Source organism: Stegostoma tigrinum, chromosome 21, assembly GCF_030684315.1.
Source record: "Stegostoma tigrinum isolate sSteTig4 chromosome 21, sSteTig4.hap1, whole genome shotgun sequence".
Classification (NCBI taxonomy): domain Eukaryota; kingdom Metazoa; phylum Chordata; class Chondrichthyes; order Orectolobiformes; family Stegostomatidae; genus Stegostoma; species Stegostoma tigrinum.
In genome coordinates this window covers 27440854-27452647 of record NC_081374.1, presented here as the reverse complement: position 1 = coordinate 27452647, position 11794 = coordinate 27440854, and the positions used below count along the sequence as shown (strand labels likewise).

The following is an 11794-nucleotide window of genomic DNA, read 5'->3' as shown; positions in this document are numbered from 1 at the left end:
ATGAGTTTGGCACTGAATGAATTGGTGTTGCTCATCTTGGCCATTGTGACTTCCATGCTTTTTGAAATTCTTCCCTTTGCTTTCTCAAACTAGAATTTTGAAAGTTATTTACAACTCTAATAGCTTTTAAATGAAATTTCATGCAACACAGTAAATTTTAGGAAAATTCAGTTTTTAGTGAAGCCAATATTCAACATTCTTGAGTTATTTCTCCCTACTTTCCCTGCTTTTATATTTACTTAAAACCTGAAATATCTAACTTTTTCCAGTTCAACGAAATCTCATCACCCTACAGTGTTAATTCTGTTTCTCTTTCCACAGATGCTGCCTGATAAAAGCTGCTGCGCATTTCCTTAACTTTTGTTTTTATTTCAAATTGGAAGAAATATTGAGCCATAGAAAAACTTAACCTGCCACTAGGTGGTAGTATTCAACACAGAAGAATAAATATGTCAGTTAAATTAATTCCCACTGACACAGTGACCAAGTTAAAATTCCATAACCATTATCAGTTACTGTAAAAAATCTTTAAATGATATTTCATGAATGGTAAATAAACAATGGATTGAGGAACGAAGTACTTAAGTCATTAAAGACTAAATTATAACTGGAAAAAAATGATCTAAATGACTTCTGGATAGTAAGGTTTCATTGCCAAAGATGAATATACCAGGAAGGAACTGTTGCTGCTAAGCATAAACAATGATAGTCTTATCTCCTTTGGAATAATTTTCTGACATTTCATAATGCTCAGTGATGCTGTAGGAATTTATTTCCAGAATGATCAGATAAAGCTATTATGAGAAAATGTGTAAAATTGTCTTAAATTTGAAAGTACAAGCTGATCGAGGTGATTTGGATAATGACAGAATCTGTTCTAAATTACCTTTCCTTCTATTTGAATGTGGTTCTTGAAATATTTTCCAAAAAGTTTAAACATTATGTTTTAAAACAAAGAGTTGACTTGTGTGAATAACATTATTTGGCATTTGAGGAGTAGATTTAATCTTAGATTTAATTCAGTGTGCAAATCCAGCCACAGAAACTGCAAATGGCATTTTGACTGGTCCTACAGGTTTAGGATAAACAGGAGTAGTATTCAGCTGCTCAGCTCAATGACCCTCTTTCTATTTTGTTGCCAAAGGAAAATGTATTTGAGCTTATCACTTCAACCAATCACTCAAAACCTATCCCACTGGCGTCACATGCCATTTGTTTGCCTTACATCGCACGTCTGAAACAAATGATCTCCCCAGAACTCTGAAATAGCTGGAGGATGGCGGAAAAGTATTAGGGATGTCCTCAAAGCAACCCTGACTCAAACCTCCCTGGGGACTCATGGGGAATGATCTATGCCCTGTGCCTGACCAAACTGGGGAAGACTCATCCACAAGGGCAATTATTGCATCTAGTGACTTGGCTGGGAATGTGCAGGGATGAAGTTGAGTCTTTGAAGGGAGCAGCCAACCTTCCAGACACTCATCTACACTACCCTGTAAGTACCAATATATCCCATATATGGCAGAGTCTGCAGTTAAGCACTGGTCTTATTAAAAATCTCAGCACCTTCCCAACTGTGCAGGGGGAAGCAAGTGATGCATCTGTTCTGAGGGACAGCTAAGGACAGAATGGAAGATCTTTTCCATCAATGGGCAGAAGGAAAAGTGATTTATAACTGTTTCTGTCATTGCCCAAAGCACCTTCAGCAGCTTGTACTACCAGCTTATCATCAATAAAGAATTTAATACAATTCTATCCATTTTCTCATCATAGCTTGATATGTTCGTTCTGGAAAATAATTTCTGCAGCATTATGAAACATCAGAAAAGTATTCCAAAAGTGGTAAAACTATCACAGTGTATGTATAGCAGCAACAGTTCCTTCCTTGCATATTCATTGGTTGTGATGAAGCCTCACCGTCCATTGGATATTTAGGTCATTTTTTCCAGTTATAATCCAGTCTTTAATGATTTAAGTGCCTAAACCCATTGTTTGTTTACCATTCATGAAATAATGTTTAAAGTTTTCTACATGAACTGATAATGCTTTTAGAATTTTTAGATCACATCGAGTACTATAGAATCTCAGGATTGTAGAGGAAAGTTTGTTCACATGTTTGAGAATAATCGAAAGAATAAGAAGTTAGTGTGTCCTTGAAATAAACTTGCAGTTGTTTTCCCAAAGACTGCCTATAATAAGCATTTTGTCTTCAATTGAGAAACAAAATTCACTGCTTCCCTCTCACAGTGAACAGAGATAAGTAAGAGAAGACTTACAACAAAGTTCTTTTTAAAGTGACAATGTTGCAAGTAAAAACTGCAAAAGTCAATTAAACTTTTAAATGAATGTTATGTGAGCGAGCTTTGGCCAGGCTCTGCTATAAGAATATAACTGCATATTTAGAAATCATGAAAATATTTAAATGCACACTGCAAACCTCAATTAAATGAGAGAAAAATTGAACCTTATTCTGGTTAACATTTTGACTGTCCAAACTCTCTGGAATGTGCCCAAAAGATCAGCTGTTGATTTTCCTGAACCATCATCTTTATTCTTATGTGTGTAAGTTCAATCAGAGTGAAAAGACGCTATGGCTTAGCAGTCCACAAAAGATCAGAACTGGAGAAAAAGTGGCTAAAGAGAAAAACATTCAGAAGGAGGAAAGGTTGGAAGCTATGGTGTGTGTTGAAAACCTATGTGTTTACAATGAAAGCATTCAGAAGATTTAAAAAGAATGCTCCATTAACCAGGTCCAGCCATGCCAACTGAACAAGGAATTTTATAATGCACAGAGTGCTCTTTCGCTGAGGTTTGAGCCAGGCTTGTTGTTGAGAGTAAAAGAGTTGAATCTTTATTTCTTATATTTGTAACAAGATTGCTTCAAAACGTTCTTGTAATATAACTAGCATTATTTTTCTTTTATGTGTAATGAACTTTTATGTTCTTTTATTAAAGTCACATTGTCAGCTTCTTGTACTTTCAGTGACCGACGGCCACCAAAGCAAACAATTAGCAAAAAGTAAAACTTATTGTATCTCAAGCCAGGTTTCAGCCTGAGATCTACCTTGTACAGTATCATCATCAGCTGGGATTGTAACAATATTAGTGGCCCTACCTCTGTGACAGAAGGTCAAGGTTCAAGTCCCTCCTGCCCCAGACATGAGTCGTAATTTCTCTGAAGAAGTTAGTTGAAAATATTTACACCGATACACTTACTTGGTCGTCCTTTAATAAGCAAGGCCTTTTGTGGTGCACTAGTAAAATCTATACCTCTGAACTAGAAGGTCCAAGGTTATTTGTGTCATAATAGGATGATTAAAGTAGCTAAATCAAAGGTATCACACAAAGCTCTGTCAAGAAGGTCAATTTGTATAGTGGTAGTGTCCCAAACCTGGGCTAGAAGGCCTGGGTGCAAGTCCTGCCAGCTCCAGAAGTGTATCATGGCAGGTTGTTTAAAATTGTCTACAAAAAGACACATTGATGTTGTTCGATAATGAAGCGTGTTTCGGGAAAAACTAACGGTAGAACATCTTTATTTTTACTGCAAGTGAACACTAAGGTCAACATGCACACATGCAGCTACTTTCACAGACTACTTAATATTCTTCAGATACCAATGCAAAACAGAATTGGAATAGTACAAACATTTGGTCTAATACCTTCAAAACAAACCAACCATGAATTGCATAAACATTGATTTTCCTATCATTTTATAAGTTTCAGGCAACTGTAAATGATCACGGGTTATATTCCACTGTGTCTTATAAAAAGCTATGAATGTGAGAGGGTAAAATGAAGGAAAAGAAAAATAGCCAAAAAAATGTATGGGAAATAATGACTATAGAAAGAGGAAGGCAGAGCGATTAATATACTGCATGATTCAACAGGATTTAATACGGAGTGAAAGTGAAAGTGAAAAACACACTTGTAGAATTCTAGAGAATTAAAGCACAGAAGGACACTGTTTTGTCTATCCAGCCTAATACTACTTTGTGGACTTGTTGCACAGCACTTTCCAAAAAAACCAAAGAACTATGGATGCTGGAAATCAGAAACAAATTTTTGCTGAAGGGTCACTGGACCTGGAATGTTAACTCTGCTTTCTCTTTACAAATGCTGCCAGTCTAGCTGGATTTTTCCAGCAATTTCTGATGTTGCCGAGCACTTTAATACGTTTTCAATATGATGAGAGTTTCTGCCATTACCAGCCTATCTGGTAGTGAATTCAGATCTCCTGGGTGAAAACATGTACTCACCTCCCCTTAATCCTTCCACTAATTACTTTTAATCTGGGCCCTCTGGTTATTTTCTTTTCTTTGTTCTTTCCTGGGTGTCACTAATTGAGCAAGTGATCATTGCCCATCCCAAACTGTCCTTGAACTGAAAGGCTTATTAGGCTATTTCAACGGTTGGTTCAGCATCATCCTCATTGTTGTGGACCTGAGTCACATGAAGGGCAGACAAAGCAAGGATAACAGATTTCTTTCCCGAGAGGACTTTGGTGCTAGATGTGGAGGTGGTGTGGATGCAAGGCCTGGCTCTATCCTCCATCACTTTGGTGACTTCTAAAAAAGTTAATAAAACATGAAACAGTCACCCAGACTTCATCCCTGAACACACTCCTATGCCCAATTTATGCTCACTCATGTTACCTCATACTCCTACCTATTTGTCAGAGCCCCCGTGTTCTCTGTGTCAACCGATGCCCTGTACTCACCTTCCATGGCTCCTCGTACTTTTCATACCCTATACCACCTGTGAACCACACTTCCTTTCAGCTCCATGCCAGATTGGTAGCAACCTGTGACTGCCCCTGACTTCCGCATAATCATTTGTCTTTCTCACTTCCACGCCAAATTAACAAATATTCACATTGGTAGATCTCAAAAATATTATTTAATCCCAGTGTAGATCTTATGCCATCAATGTAGTTGATTAGTACATTGTTTTAATAGTTAAGGAACACACCACCATGATAATGAAAAGGTGTAAAATCAGACATTCAGCACTAATCCTGTAATGATAAACCTCAAGGTTACATCAACAGAATGAAATATAAAGCCCTGATTTGTTTAAAAACTGCATACAGTTCTCCTCCCATAGCCAAAATATTTAAAGTGCAGTTTAAATGCCTTGACAGCACTTTTTGGCAGCTCTGTTGACAACTCCTTGATAATTCCATTTAGTTTACATACATTTCATGTACATTAATGTCTACTTTTAGCAGCTACAAAGGATAACTTATCTCTTTGAAAATGCAGCTTACATTCTAGCAAGGGTATCTGACGAACCACAAAGGTGGGACCATCCCCTAAAGTGTTAAATATAACTGAATAAGAACTTCACTTAGACCTCCACCTATTGGGTGTGAAGTGCACAAGTTGTCATTTGGACATCCAACTCATGAAAAACAGGTCAGCTTGAGATGATTGCAGTTTGACATGTTAATTGCCTTCTTAAATCATGAATGTGCCACTTAGAACACATATCCATCCCCTTCTCTGGAAACGATATATATCATGTTTGAGAGTGGGACAGCCTCTGCATGAAGCTCCAGTACAAATCTGTGAAGAATACCATTTGGCACATTCTACCAGTGACTGTTCCCTTTTTTGCTACTCTCTGCCCTCTCCATCCTAAACAATTATCTACAAATGTTACAAGGTTACCTTCAATTATTTTCCCCTCCCCCATCCCAATTTTACTGTTCAATACAAACTCATAGAAAGATATTTCCTGACATCTCGCCTTATTTTTCTGAGACCCCCACCCCATAGACATTAAATAATGCCGTTCAGTTTATAAGGCAAATATAATATGTGCAACTATCATATCATCAGATAGTCATCGTTGTTGAATCATATAGCATGGAAAAAGACCCTTCAGTCCATGCCGAGCATAATCTAAACTGGTCCCACCTGCCTGCTCCTGGCCCATGTCCCTCCAAACCTTTCTAATTCATGTACATATCGAAATGTCTTCTAAACCTTGTAACTGTATCCACATCCACCACTTTCTCAGCAAGTTCAATCCACATGCAAACCACGCTCCATGTAAAACATTTATCCTTCTTAAATCTCTCGTGGTAAACTTGCTAAACTGTCATTTATTAAAAAGGTCAATTCAACATACCAGATTTAGAGACCTTACTGCAAAGTGAAACTGTATTTAATTAGATTTGAATAATCAGTAATCCCTACTAAAAGTAACAATCAATAGGATATTGATGTTATAATAATTTCTCAGAGTTGTTGTGACCAAGGTGTACTCCTGCTTGTATAGTAAAAGAAATATATTTATTATAGTCAACTGAACCACAATACACAAGAAATAATTTCCATATTTTAAAATATTTTTGTACAAAAACAGTACAATTCTTATTTTGTTAACATTTAGGATAAATTTGAAATTGTTTATGCTGCATATACAGTACATTATTAAAATTCAATTTGTAAAAGATAATTTAAAATGTCATTTAAAAACTGATATCAAATACTTTTTTTGTATTGGAGCCTGTATCTCAGCAGCATGTGACAGTATCAGGGAAAGCAAAAGGAGTCAGTACTTAAAAATCTTAAATTCTGCCCACAGAAAAAAAATCAGATAAAAGCCTGTTTATTCTATTTGTAATTCAAAAAGATGAGTTTTTTTTCTTTCTGCTTATTTCAAGAAAGGCGCTCAATTGCTGTTAATGCAGCCCACAGATAAAAGTATTAATTTACCTTTTGGTCTTCCTCAAAATGGTGATGACTTAATTGTCTTCACAATAAAGACCATTCTAGTCTGGCAGTAAAGCGGGGCCTGAACAATTTCTTTTCCCTGCCTGTAGGAACAACCAAAATATAAAATGTTTCCCCTCTAAATCTAAAGCTGGACATGGGAAGCTTGCATCAACAGATAATATTTGACACATATTGGGAATGACTGATATCTCTACTGATTTTGTTTATGTAAGCAGTTGTGAAAACAAGGCCATGTTGTCAGCCAATTACTATATTTAATTTTTTGTGGGGAGGATTCCACAATAGCATACTCCGTTACATGGAAATAACAGGTTCAGTGCTAATTTAATTGGTCTCAGTTGAGGCATCACAACTGGTCTTCACATCCTCAAAATGGATGAAAGCCATCACTTGAAAGTAGATATTATTTGAAGATGGGATAGGGCAAGGAGTGATGGTAAATAACAACTGTTAATCAGTCCTTTTGGTGTGACTGGAAGGGACTGCAGTGGCCAGTGAAGCCATATTCCATCAGCAATCTTCGCTTCAAGAAAAAAGACATGAGATGAGAAAATCAAAATTACAGTGAAGATTATCTTAGCTAAAATTTCATTTTAAGTAGACACTGTGGTCTTGTGCTCCAAGTAGATGTAGAAAATAATTTCAGCTGTTACTACTCGGACTCCATTTCCCAACTGCATGAACTTTACATTTATTCCCAACAAAGAACAAATATGATCAGAGCTAATGGGAACTGCAGATGCTGGAGAATCCACGATAACAAAGTGTGGAGCTGGATGAACACAGCAGGCCAAGCAGCATCTTAGGAGCACAAAAGCTGATGTTTCGGGCCTAGACCCTTCATCAAAGAACAAATGTGATCTGTAATGACATAATATAATTTGTTAACTGCAAACAGTAATGAAAATCAACATCATGGAGGTTACCATTGACCAGAAGCTGAATTTGACTAGCCATTTATTGTTGCTACAAATAGCAGTGCAGAAATCAGGAATACTGTAACAAATACCTCATCTCCTAACTACCAAAGCATGCCTACCATCTACAATGCACAAGTCAAGAGATGGATACTCCACACATGCCTGGATGAGTGCAGTTCCAACAACCTTAGAGAAACTTGACAACATTTAAGGCAAAGCAGCCTGCTTGATTGGCACCACATCCTCAAACATCCACTCCCTCCACCACCTCAGCAGCAGCAGTGTATATCTTCTAAAGGATGTGCTGCAGAAATTCATGAAAGATCCTTCAGCAGCACTTCCCAAACCTATGATCACTTCCAGCTAAAAGGACAAGGGGAGCAGATATATAGGAACACCATCACCTGCATGTTCACCTCTAAGCCACTCAGCAACCTGGTGTCCATTATGATACCGCTGTTTCTTCAGTGTCACTGGGACAAAATCCTAGAGCGCCCTCCCTAATGGCATTGTGGATCTACCTACATCAATGGACAGTAACGGTTCAAGAAACAGCTCACTACTACATTCTGAAGGGCAGTAGAAATGGAAAATAAATGCTGGTCCAGCCAGCAAAGTCGACATTCCATGAGAGGATAAAAAAATGCAAGAGAGAAACCAGAACTATAAAAGCAGCCATTTGGCCCCTTGAGTACCTCTCTGAAGGAGCAATTCACTTAGTGCCACTTCCAAAGATAGGTTTGAGCCAATTTTCTATGGCATCTGGGCAAGTCCTTTTGTAATTCTAGAAAGGTTCGTTAAATTTTAGCAAGTAGCATGTATCATTTTACTGGTCATCAATTTATAAATTTTCATTTTGTTTAAATCCTTCCAAGATGTCATTCTTCCCATCTCTGTAACCTTCTCCTTCACTACAAAAAACAATTCCCAGTCTTCTGTCTTTTTCCAATCCCATCCACACCCACTACTCATTTACTTACTATGGGTAGCTGTGCTTTTGACCATCTAGGCCATATCATCTGCTTGGAGCACAGGACTAGGGTCTTCAGTTAACATAGAATCTAGCTGAGATAAACTTTGCTATACTTTTCATTTTCTCATCTCATACCTTCTTTCTTGAAGTGAGGTCTTTCAATGGAATATACATTCTTCAATCTTTTACCATTTTCAATTCTGTCCTATCTTAAATTCTTTTCATAACTTATTATTTTGACAAAGCTTTTGAATCTTTCATTTTCGTCTTCGACTTGATGGCTGTTTTCTTGATTATCCCTCCATGAAGCACTTTGGGACTTGACTGTTCCATTTCACTTAACATATATTTTATTACTGTCAAAATAATGGAACAGTCAATCTGTCTCTTAACTTCAAGAACAGATTTTGTCATGAACAGCGAAAAATCTGGAGAGAAGGCAGGTCTGGGGTTTATAGCAATTCTCGATAGAAATCATGCACTTTTTTGGCAATATCTAAATCCAATGTGGAAGACTCAGGCTCCTAAATCGAATATTATTTCTGACTTTGATACATCAATTTATACCGAAACACAAAGGATAGTATTGTAGATACACTAGTATTTTATTTGTCAGTTTACTACTATTAAACCTCGGTGTATCACACTCTGTAAAATACATCACTGTTTTTTAACATATTTGGCTCTTTATCCTTATTAAGCAGTTGCTTTATGAAAATACTGAGTCATTGATTAGCCTTTATAACTTTCTAAATAAGATTTAAAGAACAGGAAATATAAATAAGAATAATGGTTAAGAAACATCGATATGTAGAGAGTTTGAATTACAAAATATGTGCCGATGTCCATTAGGTGCCACCCTTCACCTGCTGAATATACCGGAGTGCTGTCCGATACAGTTAGCACCATGAATACAGAAGGATTAACATTAATGAATGGGCAATAGAGCTCATTCAACAAAAATGGTATTAATATTTAGCATAAACCTTGGTTGCGATCTTTGCATTATTCAAGATGAAAGTCTTATTGGTCATGTGTAAGTATTGCAAGTTTGGATGGAGTTTGCTGTGTGGTGTATATTCACCAAGGTGCATGATTGTTCTTGTAACCATTATTGATAAATCAAATCATTTAGATTATCAGAAATTTTGACTCGCTGTAGTTAGTCTTTAAAACTGGCGTGCAACTTCCGATTCTTCTGACATGTACCATTGGTTTTGTGGAGATTCTTTGATCCAGCGTGACATGTGCTTCTGTTGGAACTAGAACAAAATGATCAGTGCATTACATCTCATGCAGAATGCGCTCTCTCTTGTCATGAAATTGGTGATGTTAGTCGCTGTTTCAAATGGTGCTAGGGCAATCAGAAGGAAGGGTGGTGGGTGGTGACTGGGGAACTTGACATATTTAGATTACAAGCTTTATCAACATTTTCATAATGATAGTCAAATTCTACATCACAGAAAATTGCTTTAATTGGATAATAATCCTTTAAAGACAGTACCAAAGTAACTAAAGCACCAAAGTAACTAAGATCAAAGGGTTGAGAGAAGAGTGATATTTCCACTTCAGTCATGTTAACATTTGTGAAGCCACTTTATAAACTGAAGTAAATTTAGTTAGAATCTATGTCAGACTAGAGAACAGGACATGTAAAAGAAGGTAAAATATTAAGCAGAAAAAGCTAAAATTGCAGCATGGCATTGGTCAAATAAAAGGTTTCTTCCAGCAGATTTTGAAAGCAGGTGCTGATTGATGGCTGTGCACAGAAAGTTTGGGAGAGGTGGGGTATAGTTCTGAAAGAACAATAATCCAAGTTGGATTTGGAAATAAGGAGTAATCTACTTCCAACGAAGCAGAGGGTACATTGCAGAAACATATACCTAGAGAGCAGATCAAAACAAGTGGTAGAATTTAAACATGAAAGGAGAACTTTAAATTGAAAATAAAACAACATTGAGAAACAAAACAGTCTTATTAAGATGCATGCCTGAATAATATGGAGTTACGAGGCCAAGTTGAACTTAGATGACCCTGGAATTTGAATGTGACCTTTGAACATATTAGAAATTGGGATGAGATAGTAGGAACTGTAGATGCTGGAAAATCTGAGATGACAAGGTGTAGAGCTGGATGAACATAGCAGGTCAAGCAGCGTCAGAGGAGCAGGAAAGCTGATGTTTCGGGCCTAGACCCTTCTTCAGAAAAATGAAGAAGGGTCTGGGCACGAAAACGTCAGCCTTCCTGCTCCTCTGATGCTGCTTGACCTGCTATGTTCATCCAGCTCTACACCTTGTCATCTTAGAAATCGGCATGTATATTTAACCATTTATCATTACATTGTTCCTTAATTTTTCTGGAATAAATACACACCATTTGGTATCTTAGCAGACTGTGTTTTTAGTCATATTATCATTTAACATTTTTTTGTTGAACCTTTTTTTTGCTTTGCAGGAAGCTTTCTTTTCTCCTCAGAAGATGTTAGTCCTTGCTTCAGGGTGGTTTCACTTCCACCCAGCAGCCCAATTCTCATGTATGCATCTGTCTGCTGTGTGCTGACAAAGATTGTTTGCTCTTACCTCCATAGAAATGTGAGTTTGGATGGACAGGAATTATGAGTTGAGTCCCTAGCAGATTCCCACTCACAACTGTAGCTATTTAGTTTGCACCCCAACAATCTGTCCACTAGCAAAACCGACCTTAGTGCCATGACTTCCAACAAGGGTAGGGCAAGGAGACTGATTCTTGAATTCATCTCATCAGTAAAGGAAGTCAAACCTCATGTAGTTGATCCCAGTCTGATCCACAATAGTCATTCAACTAGTTGAGCTAACTGGTTCCCCAAGGAGTGAGCCAAGACATGCATGTTGTAGTGTAAACTACGGCTTACATTGGAATGGGCTCCAATGTTCTTTCCATCACATTACTGACCAAGATCTGTCCTGCACTTAGCACTTGCCTTTGGCCTTCGTGGAATGATTTACGCGATCTGGTTTGGAGAATTTCATCAAGTTGTGGAGTGGGACTTTAGCTCAAAGCTTTTAACTTAGAAATGGAGGCACTATCCACGTGTGATTAGACCTCCTTTATCCTGACAAGATTTCTTACAACTGTAGTCAAAACTTATTTGTTTTTTTATTAATGTTTTGACAACTGCA

At 37.3% G+C, this 11794-nt stretch overlaps 1 protein-coding gene across 6 annotated transcripts in view; it reads right to left on the bottom strand.

Annotated features, from left to right (window-relative positions):
- Positions 1-6463: 6463 nt before the first annotated feature.
- LOC125462716 (innate immunity activator protein-like) overlaps positions 6464-11794 on the bottom strand; it is an 83369-nt gene continuing 78038 nt past the window's right edge. For all 6 annotated transcript variants that reach the window (XM_048552982.2, XM_048552981.2, XM_059653412.1 and 3 more), the window contains one exon: positions 6464-9898. In XM_048552982.2, the coding sequence (XP_048408939.1) occupies positions 9806-9898 (93 nt within the window). In that variant the 3' untranslated portion in view covers positions 6464-9805. The remainder of the gene's footprint in view (positions 9899-11794) is intronic.